Raw genomic sequence first — 25,884 nt, 5'->3', positions numbered from 1 at the left:
AGGTTCCACGTAGCAGGTGACAGCAAAAAGCGCTGTGGCAGTGCGAAGGTCCCTTTGAAATAATTGATACAATAGGACAAGTGATGATTTTGATGCAAACATCACCAAATGCAGTATAGAATATTGGCAGACAAAAAAAGTGTGGGAATATGCTGATAAATGCAAGTTATATGTAACAAAATAATGATACTGCTTGTTTTCTTGGAAATTAACCTCAACTAAAAAAACAATGGCTCCATGATAAAAGAGATAAAGCAAAGTCTCAGAGATGTCTCAGAAGATGCTATCTGATGGGAACTTTCCTTCTGATGTATATTCTGGCTGGTATTTTGATGAAAGGAATACAACAGTATGAAGGGTGACCAAGTAGAGGAAAGGTAATTACTACCACGAAAAACAAGAGGATATACGTTACAAGACTTGCTAGAAGAACACTTGAAGATTATTCTAGAGACATTACAGGAAGCCTTTGTATGTGTTATGATGGGAAATACACTTCATACATGAGATGAGACAAACATCATATAAAGTGCTAAAGCAGAACCTAAATATAAACGCAATCAATTACTATATATACACATAGTAATACAACATAGTAATTATACATACACATATATACACATAGTAATACAACAGGATCATGGGGATTATCTTGGAGTGTAGTAATAAGAGGTAATGAATCTGCTGAGTGGTCAGATGATATTACCAGGAAAAATAAGCAGAGTTAAAAATGAAATTTGGTTTCACACCCAGGATTACATAATTATTTTAGAACCAGTATATCTCACCATTATGGGAAGGAATATTGAAGACTGGGCAAAGTCTGTATTAAAGTAAAGAATCTATTAAAGTGAGACTAGCGATTGAGCTCATAGCTGAAATATGTGTTGGCCATAAATAGTGTGCTGTTGTATGCAGTGGTGCATATCTAATCCTCCGACTTGTGGTATTGTGTGAAGATGTGTGTATCTAATTCTCCAGCATTTGGTACTGTGTGAAGACATCTATATCTAATCCTCCGGTGTGTGGAACTTTGTGCAAACGTCTGTATCTAATCCTCCAGCCTGTTGAACCGTGTCTAAATGCATGTATCTAATCCTACAGCGTATGGAACTGTGTGCGTACGTGCGTATCTAATCCTCCGGGGTACACTATTGTGTGCAGTGGTGTGTATCTAATCCTTTGTCGTGTGGTATTGTGTGAAGGCGTGTGTATCTAATCCTCCGACGTGTGGTAATGTGTGAAGACGCGCGTGTCCAATCCTCCGGCGTGTGGTACTGTGTGCAGACGTGTGTATCTAATTCTCTGGCATGTGGAACTGTGTGCAGATGTGTCTATCTAATCCTCCAGCCTGTTGAACTGTGTGCAAGCTCAGCTATCTAATCCTCCAGCCTGTTGAACTGTGTGCAGATGCCCGTATCTAATCTTCCAACCTGTTGAACTGTATGCAGACACCCAAGAACTCCGGCCATTTTAATTTTTGAAATTTTCCAGTAGCTGCTGCATTTCCCCCCTAGGCTTATACTTGAGTCAATAAGTTTTCCCAGTTTTTTGTGGTAAAATTATGGGGATCGGCTTATATCTGGATCGGCTTATACTCGAGTATATACGGTATTTTATTGCGTTTTTGCTCGAATTTCTCATGTGCAATAAAGGTAATTGAAAGGCTATGTTGAAAATCCCAATCCCATGCCTACTTTGCGGAAAAAAAAACTTGCGGTTTTGAAAATCGCAGTATGTCAATTATATCTACGGAAACGCCGGCACCTTTCCCATAGATATAACTGTAGCAGAAAGTCCGCGGAGGACAACTGTGTGAACTTTCTGTTCAAAGTGCTGCGGGAAGAACTGCAATGCATTCACGCCGCGGTTGTTCCCGCAGCACTTTAGTACAGCGGTTCCGGCCCATGGTGCCTTAGCCTCGACCAAGCAAAACAGTGAGTTTTTGTCTGTGGATTTTGATGCTTTTCCATGGCATTTCTGCGGAGTTTCCACAACACATTTATCATGCTGCATTTTTGCTGCAGGTTTCACACTCCATAGAAAAACTCAGCGTTTCCACAACTATAATTGACATGCTACATGAACGTTTTTGAAAAACACAGCTTTTCCACAGCGTTTTTTTTCTGCAGTGTGGGGCTAGGATTAGACAAAATTGCATTCACTAAAGTTTGGGCACCCCTATTAATCTTAATCATTTTTAGTTCTAAATATTTTGGTGTTTGCAGCAGCCATTTCAGTTTGATATATCTAATAACTGATGGACACAGTAATATTTCAGGATTGAAATGAGGTTTATTGTACAAACAGAAAATGTGCAATATGCATTAAACCAAAATTTGACCGATGCAAAAGTATGGGCACCTCAACAGAAAAGTGACATTAATATTTAGTAGATCCTCCTTTTCCAAAGATAACAGCCTCTAGTCGCTTCCTGTAGCTTTTAATCAGTTCCTGGATCCTGGATGAAGGTATTTTGGACAAACAATTCAAGTTCAGTTAAGTTAGATGGTCGCCGAGCATGGACAGCCCGCTTCAAATCATCCCACAGATGTTCAATGATATTCAGGTCTGGGGACTGGGATGGCCATTCCAGAACATTGTAATTGTTCCTCTGCATGAATGCCTGAGTTGATTTGGAGCGGTGTTTTGGATCATTGTCTTGCTGAAATATCCATCCCCGGCGTAACTTCAACTTCGTCACTGATTCTTGAACATTATTCTCAAGAATCCGCTGATACTGAGTGGAATCCATGCGACCCTCAACTTTAACAATATTCCCGATGCCGGCATTGGCCACACAGCCCCAAAGCATGATGAAACCTCCACCAAATTTTACAGTGGGTAGCAAGTGTTTTTCTTGGAATGCTGTTTCTTTTTGGACGCCATGCATAACGCCTTTTTTTATAACCAAACAACTCAATTTTTGTTTCCAAAATGAAGCTGCCTTGTCCAAATGTGCTTTTTCATACCTCAGGCAACTCTATTTGTGGCGTGCTTGCAGAAACGGCTTCTTTCTCATCACTCTCCCATACAGCTTCTATTTGTGCAAAGTGCACTGTATAGTTGACCGATGCACAGTGACACCATCTGCAGCAAGATGATGCTGCAGCTCTTTGGAGGTGGTCTGTGGATTGTCCTTGACTGTTCTCACCATTCTTCTTCTCTGCCTTTCTGATATTTTTCTTGGCCTGCCACTTCTGGGCTTAACAAGAACTGTCCCTGTGGTCTTCCATTTCCTTACTATGTTCCTCACAGTGGAAACTGACAGGTTAAATCTCTGAGACAACGTTTTGTATCCTTCCCCTGAACAACTATGTTGAACAATCTTTGTTTTCAGATCATTTGAGAGCGGGCTGTCCATGTTCGGCGACCATCAAACTTAACTGAACTTGAATTGTTTTGTAGAAAGAAATGGTCCAAAATACCTTCATCCAGGATCCAGGAACTGATTAAAAGCTACAGGAAGCAACTAGAGGCTGTTATCTTTGCAAAAGGAGGATGTACTAAATATTAATGTCACTTTTCTGTTGAGGTGCCCATATTTTTGCACCGGTCAAATTTTGGTTTAATGCATATTGCGCATTTTCTGTTAGTACAATAAACCTCATTTCAATCCTGAAATATTACTGTGTCCATCAGTTATTAGATATATCAAACTGAAATGGCTGTTGCAAACACCAAAATATTTAGAACTAAAAATGATTAAGATTAATAGGGGTGCCCAAACATTTTCATAGGACTGTATAAGAACTTCCTATATATTCTCCATTCCCTCTGTAACTTTGGCTCAAAAAAAACGCAACAAAATCTGAAACAAAAGAAGCTGCGTTTATGCAACGTCGAGCCTCAGCCTTAGGCTAAGGGTCCATTCACACGGAGTAACATACCGCGTGATCTGGCACGTATACGGCGTGTGAGACTTTGCGCAAAACCATGGCCGCAAAATAACGCAGCGTATACGATCCAGGCTCCCATTGAAATCAATGGGAGCTTTTATGGTGCACAAAGTCTCACATGCCGTATACGTGCCACATCACGCTGCACGTTACTCCGTGTGAATGGACCCTTAAGGCCCCACAGGCCGTTTCCGCAGCACTAAAGCACTGCGGGAAAAACCGCTGCGGGAATTCATTGCATTTTCCTCTGCGGACTTTCTCTTAACAGTATATCTACGGAAAAGCCGCCGGCGTTTCCATAGATATAATTGACATGCTGCGATTTGCAAAGCCACAATGGCTTTGCAAATCGCAGGGTGTCCGCGCTGCGATCTTTTCCGCAAAGTGGGGATGGGATTCACATGAATCCCATCCACTTTGCCTGCACTGTACAACCCTGTGATTTTTCCTGCAGTGGAGACACAAATCGTGGTGTTTCCGGTCTGTGGGGCCCCGACCTTAAGGAGGTTTAGGAACGGAAACCCTGAGTGGAGTTCAAGCGCTGGTGTGACCCTAGCCTTACTCTACCCTCACATCTGCTCTCATTCACTCTGCTTTGACGTTCTACCACCAGAACATTTGACATATTTACTCTGTGTAACTATTTTCTTATGCATTGAGTTATTTTAACTTTCTTCACTTTATAACCTTTTGTAATTTTGTTGTTTGCATTAAACATTTTAGTATTTTTTTCATCTTACTCAACGAACTCTCGCTGTTTTCTGGTGTCATCCTATTGTACTTCTCATGTCATTAGCTCAGAACTGTAGGATAGTATTTTACACTCATCCAAAAGACATGACACTTGAAAGGTTATTTGTCAATTAGTTATTTTACCAAATGGGCGGTAACCTTTTTTTTTTTTTATAACAGAAGATAAAAGGTTACCGTCCACTTAATGAATAAGAGCTCATTTACATATATCCTTGCAGGGGTTAATAACTTTTGAACTGGTGGAACGATTTAAAAAAAAATGGCAAATTGTCCAGGGGCAAAGTAACAATCAAATGAGGCATGGCATTTAGTATTTTGTACTATTCCTAGATGTAGCCACCTGGTACTCTCCTGTAGCAAGGACCAGATCCCTGAATAGGGGTAAAGAGTGAAAACTAGAGGACCATTGTGTCACCACCCAAAGCTCAAAGTCAAACCGGTTAGGTAGCACATTGGGTCTAAGATCCACTGTCTGTTATGGGCAGGCACCACTATTGTACCATCTGCCTCCTTGGCAGTTTTGTTTATAGGTATAGAACTTAATCTTTTACAGGTGTGCATGGTGCTATATGAGATTTATCCTTTACAGGTGTGCATGGTGCTATATGAGATTTATCCTTCACAGGTGTGTATAGTGGTGTATGAGATCTTTGTTCACTAATATGGCACTAATGAAAAACTGGAAATGTTCATCCATACCATCTTTAAAGGGATTCTACCACTAAAACACTTTTTTTTCTAGTTACCACGTCGGAATAGCCTTTAAAAAGGCTATTCGTCTCTTACCTGTGGAAGTGCTCTCCGCCGCGCCGTTCGTTCAAAATACCGGTTTGTACCGGTATGCTAATGAGTTCTCTCGCAGCGATGGGGGCGTCCCCATCGCAGGAGCAACTCGAAAACCGACCGCAGCGCCGCCTCTCTGGTCTTCGGTGTCCTCCCCTTGCTTCTTCAGCGTACTGTCGGACGCCTGCGCAGTACGCTCTGTTCGACGAAGATCGCTGAACGTACTGCGCATGCGCGGAATTGCGGTCCCAGCCATAGTGTGGGCACCGCACTTTCGCGCATGCGCAGTACGTTCGGCAATCTTCGCCGAGCAGAGAGCATACTGCGCAGGCGTCCGACAGACGCTGAAAAGGCAAGGGGAGGATACAGAAGACCAGAGAGGCGGCGCTGCGGTCGGTTTTCGAGCTGCAAAGGGGACGCCCCCATCGCTGCGAGAGAACTCATTAGCATACCGGTACAAGCCGGTATTTTGAATGAACGGCGCGGCGGAGAGCACTTCCACAGGTAAGAGACGAATAGCCTTTTTAACCGGTTAAGGACCACTGGCCGTAAATTTACGGCCAGCAGTCCTGGTCTCTAAGACCAGCCGATTGTAAATTTACGGCCGGTCTTCAGAGACTCTCTAGGCAGGGGGTGGGGCGGGGGGAGGGCAGGGGTTAGGTGTTACTGACACCTAACCACCCCCTCAACAACGTTCAGTCGGACTCAGTTCCGACTGAACGTTTTAACCCTTTCGATCGTGCCGTGAAACATCACGGCGCAATCGAAAGGGATCCGCCGCAGATTGAAGCTGATCGGCACCCCCCGCGGAGAGATCGGGGGGTGCCGATGTCAGTAAAAGGTAGTCTGGGGTCTGGCCAGTGACCCCAGACTACCGGAGCCCCCACATACCTGGTTGATCCTGCCGACCGATGGAGGAAGTGAGCGATGTGTCTCACTTCCTCTGCAGCTTACAGGACACGAGCAGGCTCATGTCCTGCTCGTGTCCTGCAAGCTACTATACAGAATCAGTTGGTGCTTTCATCAAAGCATCAACTGATTCAAGTGTCCTAAAGGGACACATGAAAAAGTAAAAAAAAAAAAAGTTTTTTAAAAAATAAAGTGTATGAAAAAAGTAATAAAGTTATAAAGCCCAAAAATCCCTTTTTCTCTATACAAAATGAACTATATAAAAAAAGTACTAAAAGTTAATAAAAACAATGCATATTTGGTATCGCCGCGTCCGTAACAACCTGTACAATAAAACTGAAATAATATTTAATGTATACGGAAAAAAACGGAAAAAACCCGCTGGAAGTAATGATTTTTCACCATATCACCTTACAAAATATGCTATAAAAAGTGATCAAAAAATCATATGCACCCCAAAATAGTACCAATAAAAAGCGCAGGTTGTCCCGCAAAAAATAAGCCCTGAACCAACACTTTCAACCGAAAAATAAAAATGTTACGCCTCTCAGAAGATGGCGATGCAAAAATCACTGATTTATGTCCCCAAATGTGTTTTTGTTCTGCAGAATTAGTATCGCATAAAAAAATACTATAAATGAGGTATCACCGTAACCGTACCGACCCGCAGAATAAAGGGAACATGTTACTTTTACTGTGCGCTGCATGGCGAAAAATTTAAAGGGTACAACTCAATGCCAGGATTGATTGATTTATTTATTTATTTTTTAAATCCAGCAAGAAAGAGTTAATAAAATGTATTCAGTATGTTGTAGGCACCCAAAAATGGTGTCATTACAAAATATATCACATCCCGCAAACAACAAGCCCTTATATGGCCGCGTCACCAAAAGAATAAAGAAAATATAGCATCTAGCAATGTGAAGACGAAAGTCCGCAAAAATCGCCAAATTATTAGAACACGACTGGCTGCATCAGGAGGGGAATATATAAGCTGTGTCAGTGTACTTCAGGAGACACCCCAGATTTACAGCTTACAAGGGAAAGACACCAGAAGTGACCCCCAAAATGACCCCAGAGTGACTCCCCCAATCATAGGAGCTACTGGGACGTAGTAGGCAATTTGGTGTTTGCAATGTTCTCCGCACAGCTTATATATTCCCTCTTCGCCATCCGCTGTGCAGTCACGCCTGCAATACTAATACTCACTACACCCCCTGAGAAATTCTTTGAGGGGTGCAGTTTTCAAAATGGGGTCACTCCTTTGGGGAATCCACTTTTCTGGTACCTTACAGGCTCTACAAACATGACATGGCGTCCAGATACCAAACATCTGAATCTGTACTCCAAAAGCCTCATCGCACTCCTTCCCTTCTGCGCCCTGCTGTGTGCCCAAACTGCAGTTTATGCCACATGTATGACACATGTATGACACTGGTATACCCGGGATAATGGACGTAATGTCATATGTGGGTATAAACTGATATTAGGGCACAGCCGGACACAGAAGGGAAGAAGGGTTATTGGGTTTTTGGAGCACAGACGGCTTGGCTTTTGGACACCATGACACTTTTGCAGAGCTGAAACGCAAGTAAAGTGGAATCCCCTGATATGAGACCCTATTTTGGAAACTACGCCCCTAAAGGATTTATCCAGGGGTACAGACAGCATTTTTAACCCCCAAGTGTTGCTATAACTTATTATCCATAAATGAATACAAAGCCGATTGTGAGAGGTGAAAATGACAATTTTTCCAGGAATACGTCATTTCAGTGCATAATTGTAACATCCGGCCGCATGCTGCGGCGCAGGAGATGTGTTCGGTTGTGATTTTTTTCCCGTTTGGTTCTCCTTGCTCTGTCTGAACACTGCCCTATTCTTTCACCTTGGTGATTGATTTTCCACCACACCCATCTCCTTCACCTTCAGTTGCTCTGATCCTCTAGAGGTTAATCTGGCCGTGCCCTGTGATTGACAGCTGCCTTCCTGTCAACTCCATGGGCGGGTTCTTCCTCCCTATTTAACCTTGGTTCCTGTTCACACCGGCGCTTGCTATTGCCGTGCGCATACCTGCTCTGACTGTTGCTGTTTTTTGATTACTCTATTATACTTGACCTTTGGCTTTCCTCACTGACTTCTCTTTTTGGACTCCGATTTGGTACTGTATTGCCCGACTGTTACTGACCCTTGGCTAAGTTGACTTCCCATTGTTGTTGTTCGTCTTGTCTGCGTTTTGTGTGTCACATACTCAGGGAGGGACTGTCCTCGTGGTTGCCGCCTATTACGTAGGATAGGGCCTGGCAATAGGAAGGGAGAGCGGGGGGCATAGTCTAGGGCTCACTGTCTCTTGTGTCCCCGTTCCAGGGTCCCCTAACAATAATATGTTGTGCCCGACTTGTATCACAGATGAACGCTCTAAAAGCTGTTGTGCCCGGGATACCCTCTTACCAGTTTTGGAGTGTGTATCTCTGCTGACATAAGTTGGGCACAACATATCGGGTACTGAAATGGCGAATCTCTGGAAATTTTTCATTTTTAACTTCTCATTGTCAGTTGCGATTTCATTTCTGGAAACTAAATAAGTGCAACACTCAAGGGTGAAAAATGCTCGCTACGCCCCTTGATAAATCCCATCAATCAGTGGGCTAGTGTCCAAAATAGGGTGACATGTCTGCGGATTCCACTTTATTGACAATTCAGGGGCTTTGCAAAAGTGACGTCCAAAAACCAAACTGTGCTCCAGAAACCAAAATAGCGCTCCTTCCCTTCTGCGCCCTGCTGTGTGCCCAAACTACAGTTTATGCCACATGTATGACACTGGTGTACCCGGGATAACGGACGTAATGTCATATGTGGTTATAAACTGATATTAGGGCACAGACGGACACAGAAGGGTTATTGGGTTTTTGGAGCACAGATGGTTTGGTTTTTGGATGCCATGACACTTTTGCAGAGACCCTAAACTTGCCCCTACAAAATGGGGTTTACAGCTACCTCCAGGTCTCTCCAAAAGGAACATGGCCCCCACAAAGTCCCTCTAAATCTGTACCACAAAAGCTAAAAAGCGCAGTGCTCCTTCCCTTCTGAGCCCTGCTGTGTGCCCAAGCAGCAGTTTACACCTACACATATAATTTTTTGCCCCTCGGGATGGCCCCTTAATAGTTTTAGGAGTGCAGGTCTCTGACAACACAAAGTGGGTGCAATGTATTGGGCACCGAAATGGCAGATTTCTTTCAAAATTTAAATTTTCATTTTGGACATTCATTTTTTGGAAGCATTTTAGGCACAAAATGATAATACCCCTTGATTCATTCCTTGACAGGTGTAGTTTCTAAAATGGGGTCACTTTTGAGGGGTTTCCATTGTATTGGTACTTTAGGGGCTCAGCAAATGCGACATGGCACCAGAAAACTATTCCAGCCACATCTGCCCTCCAAAACCCAAATAGCTCTCTTTCCATTCTGAGCCCCACCATGTACCCATACAGCAGATTATGGCCACATATGGGGTATTGCCGTGTTCAGGAGAAATTGTGTAACAAACTGTGGGGGGCTTTTAATTCTTTAACTACTTGCAAAATTAAAAATATGGCGCTAAATGGACGATTTATTGGGAAAAAAAAGTAATTTTTCATTTTTACGTCCCAATGTTAATAAAATCTGTGAAACAGCTGTGAGGCCAAAATGCTCACTATACCCCTAGATAAATTCTATGAGTGGTGTAGTTTCCAAAATGGGGTCACTTTTAGGGGGTTTCCACTGTATTGGTACTTTAGGGGCTCTGCAAATGCGGCATGGGACTTGAAAAATATTCCAGCAAAATCTGTCCTTCAAAAGCCAAATAGCGCTCTTTCCATTCTGAGCCCCACCATGCTCCCATACAGCAGATTATGACCACATATGGGGCATTTCTGTGTTCAGGAGAAATTGTTTAACAAACTTTAGGGAGCTTTTTCCCCTTTATCCTCTTGTGAAAATGAAAAATTTGGGGCTAAATTGACAGTTTATTGGAAAAAAAAGTAATTTTTCATTTTCATGCCCCAATGTTAATAAAATCCGTGAAACAGCTGTAGGGTCAAAATGCTCACTATACCCTTTCATATGTTCTGTGGGGGGTGTAGTTTCCAAAATGGGGTCACTTTTAGGGGGTTTCCACTGTATTGGTACTCTAGGGGCTCTGCAAATGAGACATGGCACCTAAAATTATTCCAGCAAAATCTGCCATCCAAAAGCCAAATAGCGCACTTTCCATTCCAAGCCCCGCCATGTACCCATACAGCAGAATATGGCCACACATGGGGTATTGCCGTGTTTAGGAGAAATTGTTTAACAAACTGTGGGGGGCTTTTACTCCTTTATCCCCTTGTGAAAATGAAAACTTTGGGGATAAAGTGACATTTTAGTAATTTTTCATTTACACATCCCAATGTTAGTAAAATCTGTGAAACAACTGTAGGGTCAAAATGCTGACTATACCCCTTGATGAATTCTGTGAGGGGTGTAGATTCTAAAATGGGGTCACTTTTGGGGGGTTTCCATTGTTTTGGTACTCTAGGGGCTCTGCAAATGAGGCATGGTGCCTGAAAATTATTCCAGCAAAATCTGCTGTTCACACACCCAGTGTCGCTCCTTCCCTTCCATGCACTGCTGTGTACCCAAAAATCAGTTTACACCCACATGTGGGGTATTTCTGTGCACGGAAGAAATTGCATAACAAAATGTGAGATGCATTTTCTCCTTTAACCCTTTGTGAATGTGTTAATTTTAGGTCTAAATGAATGTATTAATGAAAAAAAATGAAATGTCTAAATTTCACTGCCATATTATTTTTATTCTTATGAAAAACTTAAAGGGTTAACAAACATCCCAAATGCTGTTTTGAATAATTTGAGGGGTGTAGTTTTGAAAATGGGGTGATTTATGGGGGTTTCTATTATACAGGCCTTTATAATTCCTTACAGAACTGAAGCGGTCCCTAAAAAATTGGTTTGGGGAATTTTCTTGCAAATCTAGAAAATCGCTGTTACACTTGTAAGCCTTGTAACGTCCAAAATAAATTAAAAGACAATCAAAAGATGATGCCGATATAAAGCAGAGATATGGGAGATAATATTTATTCATGTATTTGGGTGGTATGACTATCTGCCTGAAAAGCAGAGAATTTCACATTTTGAAAATTGCAATTTTTCCAAATTTCCTAGTTTTTTTATAAATAAATACAAAAATAATGATTAATATTTAGCACTAACATGAAGTATAATGTGTTATGAAAAAAACAGTCTCAAAACCACTTGTGTAAGTTAAACCGTCTCAAAGTTATTGCCATTTAAAATGACACATGTCAGTTTTGAAAAAAAAGGCCTGGTCTTTAACATACTTTTGGGCCTGGTCCTTAACCGGTTAAAGGCTGTTCCGACGTGGTAACTAGAAAAAAAAGTGTTTTAGTGGTAGAATCCCTTTAAAGGGATTCTATCACTAGAATACCCTTTTTAAACTAATTACACATAGGAATAGTCTTAAAGGGGTTGTCCCATAACAAGGATCTTATCTATACTGGTAGTTTATGTGGATATAAGACTTTTTAAAAATACATTGCTTTATCAAAACTGCTTTGTTTGGCCGCTATCTTAATTTATTCACTTCATTGTTTACATGTGTTTCTATGACCATGGGGCCCATTCTGAGCTTATCTGCTCAGTCCCCAAGTGATGTAGCTTCCTGCTCTCGGGGGAGGGAGGGGCTAAGTGCTGGGAGCAGCTCTGAGCTGTGTATGTCTCTGCCACAGACAAGCAACGGAGCTCCTCAGATAGGGGAGGGAGGAGGTGAGAGCTCCAGGATTTCTGAGCTCTTATCTCCTTCTCTTCCACTTATCAGTCACTTTAATTGAATTTGGCTGATAAGGGCTGAGATAGGGAGTCCGCACCTCTGAATGTATTACAAACTGACTCAAATCCAGCTCTGCTACATCATCCAATACATCATCATACTGTGGTAATTCATTTACAACCAATCTCTCATTACTAACTGCAAACATAGCAGATAGCAGAGCAAGTGAAACCCTGCCCACCAATGTGCCGAGAAAACCAGGAAGTGAAGAGAGCACACAGCCTGCAGGTTGGTGAACAAGTGTGATGGGAATACCCTTTTAAGAAAGGCTCTTCTTCTCTTACCTTTATTATTCTGATCTGCTCCACCATTCCTTAGAAATATCTTCTTTCTTATGCAAATGAGTTTTCTTGAAAACTCTCCAGCGACACCTCTGTCTTCCGTCTCTTTTCTTGCACTCCTCTTCTTCAAAAAGCACCGACTGCGTATGTCCATCGGCCATTTTGCTATGACCTCTCCTGTTCGGCCACAGGAAAACGGCCGACGGACATGCGCAATCGGCCATTTCCCTGTGGCTTCTTCATTCGGTCACAGGAAAAATGGCCGACAGACATGCGCGGTTGGCACTTTTTGAACAAGAGAAGAGGGGCGCGAGAGAAGGAGACAGAGGCCATTGCTGGAGAGTTTTCAAGCAGCACATAAGGAAGAAAGAAGATATTTCTCAGGAACGGTGACGCAAATCAGAATAATAAAGGTAAGAGAAGAAGAGCCTTTCTTAAGGGCCCGTTTACACGGAGTAAACGCACGTGTATTTTGGCAAAATACACGTGTAAAAATAAGACTCCCATTGACTTCAATGACATTTTTTTACACGTGTAAAAAAACACGTCAAAATTCACGTTGCGTTTTTTGGCGCGTATTTTGACGCGTTTTTTTACACGTGAAAAGAACTTCATTGAAGTCAATAGGAGTGTTATTGTTACATGTGTATTCTATACATGTGTATTGTGCACAGGCCCTTATTTTTACATGTATATTTTTTACACGTGTATTTTGGCAAAATACACGTGAGCTTACTCCGTGTGAACGGGCCCTAAGGCTACGTGTATTTAGTTTAAAAAGGGTATTCTAATGATAGAATCCCTTTAAAGGATGTTACCTGGTTCAGTTCAATATCTGGCACGGTATCTAGTGAATATCTTATACGAGGACTGCTGATCTATAACCTGACACTGTCCCTACTAATGTCAGCTTGTTCTTCATATTTATAACTTCATTGTTCTTCAGTAAGGCCAGTTCCTATGGAACCGGAGCCTAGATTGTAATCAACTAGAAGAACAGTATTGTCAACAATTCTGTCCAGAACTGCAAGAATTAATTTGTTCTTTGTCATCAAGTATATTTTTCTAAGTTTGTAAGCATTGTGACTAATGTACTTTGTCTTTGTTCTATAAAAATGAAAAACTTTCAATAAAAGCTTTTGTTTAAAAAAAAAAAGTGCTTAGCATGAACACATAGTACTGTATATACAGGTGATGTTTTATGGCTTTCTTTTACCCCTTCCCACAGCGTCCCCAATGCTGCAAGAAAACTCTCTCCAGTGCCACCTCCATCTTCTTCAGCAATGGCCTTTTAACGTATCTTCTTCCAGCACGCGGGGTGTCAAAATTCTTTGCATGCGCAAGTCGGCTCTTCCGGCGGGCCTCAGGCAGAGCCGACTTCACATGCGGGCGGCCATTTTTTTGTGGCCGCTTACGCAAGCAGGCGCAGTACGCTCTGTACTCCAAAGAACTACAGGAACGCACTGTGCATGGTTTCATAAGCGGCCAAAAATGACCGCCCGCATATAAGTCGGCTCTGCCCCAGGCACGCTGGCAGAGCCGACTTGCGCATGCGTTGAATTTTAACCACTGGAAGAAGACGCGTGAAGAGGCCGTTGCTGAAAAAGAAAGAGGCGGCGCTGGAGAGAGTTCATTCGTAGCATTGGGGACGTCCCCAGTGCTGTTTGAGTGCTGGAGCCCACCCCCAGTGCTGCAATAGAACTCATTTGCATACCGACGAAAACCAAGATTTCAAGCAAACGGCGGCGTGAAGAAGACATGGAAAGGTAGGAGAAGAATAGCCTTTCTTAAGGCTATTTCGTCGTTTTAGTGAGAAAAATAAAATAGTTTTAATAATAGGATCCCTTTAAAGAAGACAATACTATAAATCTTTGTGTGCCAGAAGCCTAAAGATGATTTCACATCACCCTGGCCATAAGACATCTCCTCAAGCCTGTCCTGCAGTCGATCCTGGAAGCTGGGGCTACCTACAGATGGGGTCACCCTTTTCATATCCAAGTCTGCCGACCAGGCCACTGCTCTGGCCCAATTCTTGGACTTGCCTGATCTTCGCCTTCCGGACTGGCTAGACTACCCGCTTCCAGCTGCCGTGGCCACTGGTCGTTCTTCTCCTTCTCTGCCTCTCTGGCAGCGTCGGGCTGCTGACTCCATGCGGCCCCCACCTTAGAGTCTGCCTGTGGCCTTAACCTCTTCTGGGACTCGTTTCCATTAATGGTTCCTATTAGTGCCTTTCAATGTTTTGCTCGTGTTTCTTGATTGTATTTCTTGATTTAAGTGCCTTGCCCTGCCGGCGTCGACTGTAGGTCTCATCCTGCGGTGGCCTCCGGTAGTGTTTTCTGCCTCCCCTCCTTCTCTCTGGGTGTGAGCACACCGTGGCTGGTTGCGTTCAAACCTTATGGTTTTTTTCTCCATCCTTTGGCTCTGCCTGCCATGGTGTCCTCCTCCTGAAGTGTATGGAGAGCTTTGGCCACCTTGGTGGTTGCTTGGTTGGGTCTGGTTTTCTCAGGCCTGATCCCTGGTCTTCCGTTTGCCTTTTGCCTGGTCGGCATTTCATGTTGCTGCTTGGGGGTGCGGGTAGCGATTCATTGTTTTCTGCCTCTCCCCCAACTAACTAGGTTTGGCAGCTCTTTGGGGGCATACTGCGGTGTGCCTCCAAGACCTGCGTACGTGGGTAGTTTCCCACTGTTTTTTGTTGTCCAGTCCGGACTAGTTTGGATCGGAAGGGCTTTTTCCTTTTTGTCTTTCTCCTTAGTGTTTGTCTAGTTACCGGTGTTCGTCCTGTTTCTTTTCCTCTCCTGACCTTCTCCCTACTTTCTTTCATTCCCTCTCCCCTCCCCCCCAGCTCCTGCTGCCGTCCTTGGACTCTGTACCCTTTGCTCTCATCCAGGTCTACAGTCTTAATACTCCAGGGTAGCGTCCCTCCTTGCCTCGACTACTATGGGGTGCAAGAATCCACGTAGCCTTTACCGAAGAACCGCATTTTAGGGAAGGTTCGGCCCCTGTCCTATTGTCTTCTGGATCTCCTGACTCATATCATAGTTGTTGCCCTGACTCTAACCCCGGGGGGGCCGGTGTACCGATTACTTGCTTCACCACCTGGTAGTTTACTGCGGCTTTCATGGAGGCTTTGTGTAAGTTCCTCTTTGTTACTATTGCACTTCCTCGTCTTCATCCCAAGTTCCCCTAATATTGATATACCATTGCATGAGAGGCCTGTGTGTAGGCACGGACCCCATGGATTCTCTTTCACTGTACCCTTAGATACAGAGGCCTGGTTAGTTGTTGTGCCTGGCCGGTACTCGGAGCTGTTCCTACATCCCTCTCCCACTTTTTTCCCTTTTTTCCCTTTCCACTGGTTTTGTGCTTCTCCCTGTCTTTGTCCGTGATGTCTGCCCCTGTGGGCTTTCTTTTGTGTGCCAGGTGTTTGTTCCATCCATCCGGACGGGTTAATTTGTATACTTTGTTGTTGTGGGCTGGTGTACCTCAGCCTTGCTGTATTTCTGTTTTGTTTGACCTACTTCCTATCTGTTTCTAAATAAAGAATTTATTTAAAAAAAAACAAAAAAAACCCCAAAATGGTACCAATAAAAAGCAGAGGTCATCCTGCAAAAAATAAGCCCTCAACCAGCCCTCACCGAAAAATAAAAATGTTATGCCTATCAGAAGATGGAGATGCAAAAATAATAGATTTTTTCCCCCTAAATTGAATTTTATTCTGCACAAATAGCAACGCATTAAAAAATAATATAAATGAGGTATCGCCGTAATTGTACGGACCCGCAGAATAAAGGTAACATGTTACTTATGCTGTACTCTGCACAGGAAAAAAAATAAATGCTAAAAAGCAATGCCAGAATTGATGTTTCCTTTTACATCCCACCTAGAAAGGGTTAATAAAATGTAGTCAATAAGTTACAGGCACCCCAAAATGGTGACATTGAAAAGTACATCTAATACCGCAAACACCAAGCCCTCATATGGCCACATTGCCAGAAAATAAAAATAAAAATCTACCTTGTACAATGTGAAGACAAAAAACTCCAAAAGTCGCCAAATCATTAGAACGTAAGTGGCTGGGACTAGAAGGAAATGTGTAAGCGGTGCGAGCGTTTTCAGGGGACACCCCATATTTAGAGCTTATGAGAGATAATACACCAGCGCTGATCTCCCAGAATGCCCCTCTTCCCCGTCCGTGTCATAGGAGCTAGTGGGAAAATAGAATGGGATTTGGTGTACCCAATTTACTCCGCACAGCTTACACATTCACTTCGGGGTTACTAATGCTCACTACATCACTTGATAAATTCTTTGAGGGGTGCGGGGTTTTCAAAATGGGGGGGGGGTGTCACTTCTAGAGGTTTCCACTGTTTTGACACCTCAAGGGCTTTGTAAATGTGACATGGTTCCTGAAACTGATCACAGCCAAATCTGCCCTCTAAAAGCTCTTTGGCGCGCCTTCCCTTCTGCGTCTCGCTGTGCGTCCATATATTAGTTTACACCCACAATTGGGGTACTATGGTAGTCGGGAGAACTTGCATAACAAATTGTGGGATGCGTTTTCTCCTTTAACCCCTTGTGAATGTGCAAATTCTGGGGCTAAACGAAAATATTAGTAAAATAAAATCAAATGTGTAAATTTCACCTCCATTTTGTCTTAATTCCTGTTACGCACTTATAGGGTTGAAATGCTAGGTATATGTTGTTTTGGCTTATTTAAGGGGTGCAGTTTTGAAAATGGGGTGATTTATGGGGGGGGTTTAATACAAGGGTCTTCAAAACCTCTTCATAACTGGATTAGTCCCTTAAAAAATGGGTTTTGGAAATTTCTTGAATATTTTGAATATTGTTGTTTCACTTGTAAACCTTATAATGTCCGTCAAAAATAAAAGGGTGACTAAAGTTTGATGCCGACATAAAGCAGAGATCTGGGACATGAGATTTAGGATATAATTTTGGCGGTCTGACTATCTGTATGCAATGCACATCATATCAAACTTTATAAAATGCATATTTTTCAAAATTTCCACCAAATTTCCTATTTTTTCATAATTAAACACAAAACATATCAACCAAAATTTACTACTAACATGAAGTACAATGTGTTACGAAAAAACAATATCAAAATCACTTGGTAAGTTAAAGCGTTCCAAAGTTATTGCCACATAAAGTGATACATGTCAGATTTGAAAAATCGAGCTTGGTCAAGAAGTCAAAAAGTGCTATCAGCGGGAAGGGGTTAAAGAAGTCTTTCACTAGAAAGCTGCATATTGACTCCGCCAATAGGTAGGTTATTGTCACCTGACTCAACAGTGTTTTCTCCTTGTGAATCGATTGCCAAGATATTGTTATTTTTTTTCTATATGCTAATGAACCCTTTGGAACAATGAGGGAATTGCCACTTACCTCTTTGGTGCAATGACAACATCCTCATTGCTCCAAAGAGCTCATCAGCTTATTGACAAAAATAATTATATAACAAGGGAAAACACCATTTATTCAGGTGACTCTAACCTATCTGTGGCACTGGGTTGATATGCTAAGCTCTAGTGACAATCTCCCTTTATATCTCCACCTCTGCAATCTAGCTGTATTTGGTATACCACAGAACTGTAATCATGTACTTTGTCACCAGAAAATATATTCTTACATGCCGATTGCAGTTGCATTGGAAATTCACCAGCAAGCTGAATGTTACATCTCACACTCAGTGGCCATAGATGCATAGAGGATAAACACCTTGTGACAAATTTTTACAAAATTATGTTTTTCTTTCAAAGCTGGCCGTCTTATGTCAAAGATCTAGGGATTACTTGAGCCAGGAAGGAAAGAAACATCAGCATATGCTAGAGGAAAACTCTAATAAACGTAGTTTTGTGTATGTTGGCAACAGGGAGGCTGCTGAGCATGCTATACAAGCAGGATATTCTAAGGCTTTATTCACTGACAGTAGAAAGGACATGCTGATATACAGCTTCAGCCGGAGGCCATTCATGCCTTACAATTTCAGAGGACAGCAATGGGGGCAATATCTGCAAATTTTACTATAATGCAAAGTTTAATGATCCCTCTTGTGATATATATATATATATATATATATATATATATATATATATAGTATGTGTGTATATATATATATATATATATATATATATATATATATATACCGTATGTACATCATAATATCTTCTATCTATACATTCATACATAAACATGTGGCATAGTTACCCTGAATTTTTGCAGTTGGTTAAACTGTAGCAATGTCATATCTTTATCATAGAAGGCAACAAAAAACAATGAACAAAGTCATTGAAAAGTGCTTTTCCAATTACTTTTCATTGGTCTTTTTTTTTTTTTTTATCTTCTGTGATATCACGCTACATCAGTTTAACCAATTGCAGAAGTCCAGGTTAGCTCTGCTACATCTCTATATATGTATAAAGATTAGCCAACAAAGAATTTTTACAAAATACTAAGAAAAATTTCACAGAACAAAGCACAACTGGATAGGACAATTATATACAGCACAAACCATATACAGTTTACAAAATGTATTTACTGTACCTGATAGGATCGTGTAGCCTAGCAAGCCGTCCACATTGAATTCCTTATACTGACTCTTAAGGAGCCCTACAGCTTTCCCAATGGCTTCTATAGTATTTCTTACAACAATCTCCTCCTCATGTGTTGTACAAGAAGTGAACAGAGATAAAGAAACAAGCAGAAGTAGGAGCCTCATTTTCCCCTGAAAATCTACCTGCACCTGCCTTACACAAGTAGTAGTCTTATGAGTCTCCTCCTTGGCTTTCTCAACATCTGTTTATAAGGTGGGAGGGATCTTTCTAATGAAGTAGGAGAAGTACATGTAAAACACAACCACAAGATGTGACCACTGCGTCTTATATTGATTTTGGGTTGTCCCGTGTGTCTTGAAGGATAAGCTTTTATTTATTTATTTCTTAAATCAATAGCGCAGGTGAAGGAAACAAACTTTGCAGTATATTTTACTTAAGAAAAGTGCCTATGTCTTTAAGTATTACTCCTGATTCTTTCTGTTCCTGTGTACAAGCAGTCTCAGTTTACAATGGGTTCTATGGATGGTATAAGGAGGAAGAGGAAAAGTATAAAGACAGAGATATAAAGTCCCCTACATAAAAGTGCCCTCTGCTTTAAAAGTGTCATTTCTGTCAGTACACAGCCACACTGAGCAGCAAACACAAAGAAATCGGTCAGCACTGCAAACAATATGAACAAGAAATGCAGATGCAAATACAAAAAGTTGCAACAGCTCTTTCCTAGCACCAAGAACCGAACTATAACTGTAAACCTTGACGGGGCAGGTGGGTTTACAGCAGGGGCAGGGAACCTTTTTGGCTAGGAGAGCCATGAATGCCACATATTTCAAAATGTAATTCTGTGAAAGCCATACAAAATGCTGTTGCTAAACAATGATGAATGCAGTACTACTTACCATTCATGTGACTTCTGGTATTGCATAGATTTGCTGATGGCTTTGTAGTCTGGTTGATACGTGGTGAGGTTTAGCTTCATGCAGGTGTTAAGACTTCCATCCATTGTAGGTTGGTCTTTTAATGTTCTTTAGATGTGAGAAAGGCTGCTCACCTGCATATGCAGAGCCAAACATTGTCAGTACAGCAATACTCACACTGCAGTGTGTGGTATGTGACAGGAACCGTGTGCCAAGTTTTGAGAATCAGCTGGCCGCAGGTTGAAGTTTATTCATTTCTACCCACTTGTGTTTGCTCACCAACTCTGCTTGTTGTCATGCAAGTCTTTTCAAATCTTCATTCAGTGACGTGAACAAAATCTTTGACAGAGACATCAGGGATGTAACTGAAGTCGGTGCTGTCCACTGCACATTCATGTGGATGGGTGATGATGATGAACTTAAAAAGACGAGTGTGCTGACGAAATTCTCCAAAGCGCGCTTTGAATGACTGCAGGAGATTAGATGTGAAGCCCGCTAGCTACTGAAGATCAAGATGTTTAGCATGGTCACTTGCTGTGCAGGAATCTTTAAATTCTCCCAGTTTTTCAAAGTGTAGTAAACGACCTGTTTCAATGTCGGCGATGAAGAGTCCAAGTTTGTTTTCAAATGCAAACACTCCTTGTTGAAGGGATAAGACTCTATTTCCAATGTCTTGCATTTTTACATTGAGCTGGTTCAGATGTTCAGTTATGTTCACGAGATAGTAGAACTTCAGGAGCCACTCAGTTAGGTAACTCAGGATGCTCGACAATTTTCATTTCAAGAAAAATCCGGATTTCGCTCAGACAAGCCGCAAAACGGCGGAGCACCTTCGCTCTTGACAACCAACGCACATGGCTGTGCAGAAGCAGACCAGGATAATTATTCCCAACTTCTTCCAACAGTGTTTTAAACTGGCCATCAGGTAAAGCTCGAGCAACAATAAAGTTGACCACACGAATGACCAGCGACATCACCTCACCTAGCTTCTCGCCACGCAATTGAGCACAAAGCGCCTCCTGATGTAGGATGCAGTGAAAACTTAGGATAGGTCTCTTTTCATGTTCATGAAGAAGTGCTACGAATCCTCTATTTCTCCCCACCATGCACAGAGTACCATTGGGAGATTTTGTTCTTCAGTGAAAGATTTGAATAAATCCTCCCCTCTTTTTGTCCCTTTCATTGGCAAAATAGCAAGACTTTCCTCACGTAGTGTGTCATCCGCCGCATACCTTGTAATGACGTTGAACTGAGATAAGTGGCTTACGTCTGTTGTCTCATCCGAAGTGAGAGAAAAAAATTGTGCTGAAGTTCTGTCCTTCACTTGTGTTTCCTCAATTTGATTTGCCATCATGATGGTACAATCGTGAACAGTTCTTGCCGACAGAAGCATTTCTTTTATTCGTTTGATTATCTTCTCTTTATTCGAAAGCTCGTCCAAATGTTCATTGGCGACATCAACCATGAACGTTTTGGCATACTCACCATCTCTGAATGGCTTTCCATTTCTCACAATTGCTAAAGAACCAGCAAAGCTAGCTGCAGAATTCCAGTTACATTGTTGGGTCTGAACATGGAGTTGCTGCTGACTAGCTTGCACTCTGCAAAGTAGCTCTTCACATGCTTTCTTCCTGCTGCCCCCCTCAGGATGTTTTGATGCAAATGTAAAATGGTATGTGTCGAAGTGCCGCTTTATATTTCACTGTTTCATTGATAGACATACTGCAGAACCTGCTCTCTCCACAAAAATGAATTTCTCTGTCCATTCCCGCAGAAAAGTACGATACTCCTCATCTTTTCTTCTTTTAGCCATCTTCTTCTTCTCTACGACTACCTGACGCTTATGCTGGGTTCACACCAGCGCCTAAACTCTGTTTTCAGAAGACGCAAACTTGTCATGCTGAGTCCGGCCGTGAGCGCCGGTGAGCGTTTTATGCTCTCCGTGGCGAAACCGTTTTTTTTTTAAATCGGACACAGAGTACTGCATGTCCGACTATTATAATAGTTCAGGGACTTACAATACATCTAAATTGAACCAGAGGATAGATAGGACTGCTGCTTAACCATTTAAATACTGGCTATATCATTACCTGGTCAGACCTCTGAGCACTGTTGGGAGCTAATGCTGCATATTAACTCTTGCTCCTCCAAGTCCTGCTGAACAAATGGAATACTTATCTATTTTTTTCCTGCCAATTGGAAAGACAAAGGGGAGAGTTTCACTTTATCTAAGAGATAGAAGAGATACCTAATCTCTTTACTGGTTAGAGAATCTCCCTACTGGAATATTTTATGCTATAATGGGCACAATTTTAATATATTAAAAAATAAAAGTTATGTTTTATTTCTACTCCCTCAGCTGTACATACAAAATATTTTGAGTAGAATACCTGTCAGTGAATTGATTTAACTCTATTTATTTGTTTGATTGTTTGTAAATGTTTTACAGGTGTGATGGATTCCATTGCAGATCAAGCATAGATTTTTGGCCCCTCTCTCTACAAACATGACTTTATTTCATGTGTATCCTGTTCTCCTGGTCTGGCTTGTGTCTCGGCATTTCAGACAGCAGTCTCCTATGCTGGACGAAGAACCAAGGAGGAAGTATTGGGTTCACCTCATTATCTCTCAAAGGCTCAGGAAGAATATTTTCCACGCTCTCTACAATGATTTGTTGCAGCACGTGGACTAGTTCCACAGCTACTACTGCATGGCCATCCTGATTTTTGATTGTCTGCTCTCAGACCTGCATCCTGGGCTCAATTTCCAGGATACCAACATGCAATGTTGCATCTATTCTTAAATATGACTTATTGTTATCCTCAGGCTAATACACTATTGTCCCTATTTGTCCCTTGCCATACTGTTGATCCTGTTGTTTTTGCCCTTTCCACCTTGCTAATGTATTGTTGTGTTTATCTTTTTGCTATCACAAATTCTTGGCTACTGGAAATTTATTTGCCTCAATGCACTTTCAGTTCCTGCAAGGGTCCTCAACCATTTCACATATCATCAGCATGACCTGTGAACTCATTTGGCAGCTTCTACAAGTAGCAGTGATGCCTGAGCCCAAGGCATAAGACTGGCTTTTAATAGCTGAGGGCCTCTACAACTTTGCACAACTTCCCAACTGCTGCATGGTGAAGGGCTTTAAAAAATCCAAAAAGCAATGCCAGAATTGCCATCTTTAGTTTGTTGGCCACCAAAAAAAATGTATGAAAAAAGCTACCAAAAAAATATTTTGTTCCTTAAAATGGCATAAATAAAGTCATCAGATATCACTGCAAAAAAGCACCTAAACAACTCCATTTCTTAAAAAAAAAAAAAAAAAGTCTTGAAAAGTGGTGATGCTTGTTTTTTTTCTTTTTTCTATTCACTCAGAGAAAAAAATTAATAAGAGTTATTGTAAAAAGGTAATGGTTCTATAATTATTGTGTGGAAGGTATCTCTGTAGAAGCAGAGGTGCGGACCTAACTGGTTTATTTAAAAAAAAAAAAAAAAAAACCAGCAAAATAAATAAACCATAACATCAGGCACAAAAAATGAGCAAAATTAAATACATCCTTAACTTCGGCAAAACAGCAAGAAACAAAATCCTGCTCGTCTGAGCTACTAACTAAACAGTAATATTAAGCTAATTTGTGGCTTAGTACCAGCCCAAGTGCCTCCTTTCACTCCCTGGATCTGCCCTGAAGTGCAGGCTCTTCAGCTTTTAATGAGCCTATGACCCACACCTGGGCTGAAGCCTACTCCAGACCCGCCCTGGACCACACATAGGTCAGAAACCTGAGGCTGATATAGTGGGACTCCAGCACTCTTCCTGTCACCTTCTCACATAACCTTCCCCCCTTTGTTCAGACCTGTAGGGGAAGACACTTTTAGCCATCATACAATGGGTCCTGGATAGGGCATCATCATTTCCCTGCAACTTGCCTGTCCTGTGTTCCACAGTGAATTTAAAGTTTTGCAGAAACCACCTTGTGATTCTGTCGTTTCTCCCCTTGTTGTCGCATTCATTTGGGACAACACTGCACATAGTCCTACATCAGAGGTATCAGTCTGTACCACAAACTCTTTCTTAAAGTCTGGTGTGACCAAAACTGGCTGTTTATAGAGGCTTGAGTTCAACTCCTGGAATGCCCCCTTAGCCTCTTTACTCCACTTGACCATTACGGAACTCATTCCCTTGGTCAGGTCTGTTAGTGGGGTTACAATAGTTGCAAAGTTTGGTATGAACCTGCGATAATAGCCAACAATTCCCAGGAAAGCTCTCACTTGCTTTTTATTTAAGGGTCGGGCCCATTTTAAATTAGCTTGAGGTTTTATTACCCCTCTTCCTATTATATATCCCAAGTATCAGGCCTCTTCCAGACCCAAAGCACACTTTTTTGGGTTGGCTGCTAAACTGGCTGCCCGGAGGGAATTTAATCTGGCTTGAACTTTTGATAAATTACTTTCCCAATCCGTACTAAAGATAACAATGTCATCTAGATAAGCTGATGTGTACCTGGGGGGGAGACCAAGAGACCGTGAGAGGGCGCACTCCCAAGATGAGTAACATGTCGGAATAGCCTTAAGAAAGGCTATTCTTCTCCTACCTGTCGTTGTCTTCTCCGCGCCGCCGTTCCGTAGAAGTCCTGGTTCTTGTCAGTATGCAAATGAGTTCTCATGCAGCACAGTCTGCTCTGCCCGAGGCCTGGAAGTTACAAGCCACCGCCGGAAAAAGAGAGTGAAGAGAACGCTGCTGACGAAGATAGAGAGAGAGTTCTCTGGCAGCATTGAGGATGCCCCCAGTGCTGTTTGAGTGCTGGGGCCCGCCCCCAGTGCTGCGAGATAACTCATTTGCATATCAACAAGAATCGGGATTCCTACAGAACAGTGGCGCGGAGAAGACAACGAAATGTAGTACAAGAATAGCCTTTCTTAAGGCTATTCCAACGTGTTACTCAGAAAAAAAGGGTTTGTATGATAGGATCCCTTTAAATTATGTGTCTTATATATTTTGTGAGTCCTGTATGTTTGTAGATAGGTGTGTATGTATTTGTTGTACATACATGAATGTATGTGTGTGAATAGATGGGTATATGTGTTAATATATACAGCATATCAATATCTATCTATCTATCTATCTATCTGTGTTTGCTTCTATACATATCTACCATTATACCTACTAGCATTGTATTTTATAATGTGATGCTCAGGTCCGGTTCACATCTGCGCTTGGGGACCCCCTGAAAGGAGGGGCCGGAGCGGGAGGCCGCAGGCTGCAATAGCGTAGGCCTGCATGAATGGCCGTTGTAGTAGTGTGCACGGGGAAAAGGTAAGACGAAGCGGTGCTTCACTTACCTTTTCCAAGATGGCGCTCACTTCGTGGGCAGACAGCACAGCAAGCGGTCGCCTGCATCCTCCGCTCTCCATTTTCTTTCCCAGCGCAACAGGGATTGAGCATGTCAGCCATAGAGGAACTCCTAGGGCAGCTTCGTGCTGCCGCTGGCCACAATGGTGAGGACTGGCTGAGGTCACAAGTAGCGGGGGTGCTGGGTGGAGGCACCCCAGCAGCAGTCGCGTCGACAAAGCCGCTATGCAGGGCCCGCCTGCCGGCGCAGCTGAACCCGGACACTGTGCCTAGGACACGGCGCCCCAGAAGCCCCACTAGTGACCCTCCGGGTCGTGCACCTCCCCCCTCTGCCTCGGGCAGTAGGTCTCAGCCTGGGAGGAATTCTACTAGGCGACCAGGTGCCTCTAGAAGTTAGCAATGATCCGCTGAACAGATTGACTGGGGTCTTACAGTAGAAGGGATACAGCAGTAACAATGTATGATCATGTGTTTTGAAGAGGGACTGCATAGCCTTTGTAAGCGGGAGGTGATCAAATTGAGCTATAAAGTG

The 25,884-nt window shown here is 42.4% G+C and overlaps 1 protein-coding gene across 1 annotated transcript in view; it reads right to left on the bottom strand.

The window, feature by feature from the left end:
- The window catches only part of C8H16orf89 (chromosome 8 C16orf89 homolog), a 53,421-nt gene extending 34,175 nt beyond the window's left edge, over positions 1-19,246 (bottom strand). Inside the window, exon 1 of the mRNA XM_075285443.1 lies at positions 19,072-19,246. Within this exon, the coding sequence (XP_075141544.1) occupies positions 19,072-19,246 (175 nt within the window). The remainder of the gene's footprint in view (positions 1-19,071) is intronic.
- Between the last annotated feature and the right edge of the window lie 6,638 nt (positions 19,247-25,884).

Source organism: Leptodactylus fuscus, chromosome 8, assembly GCF_031893055.1.
Source record: "Leptodactylus fuscus isolate aLepFus1 chromosome 8, aLepFus1.hap2, whole genome shotgun sequence".
In the NCBI taxonomy this organism is placed as follows: Eukaryota; Metazoa; Chordata; class Amphibia; order Anura; family Leptodactylidae; genus Leptodactylus; species Leptodactylus fuscus.
The sequence above is the reverse complement of the archived record's forward strand: the minus strand, read 5'-3'. Positions and strand labels throughout refer to the sequence as shown.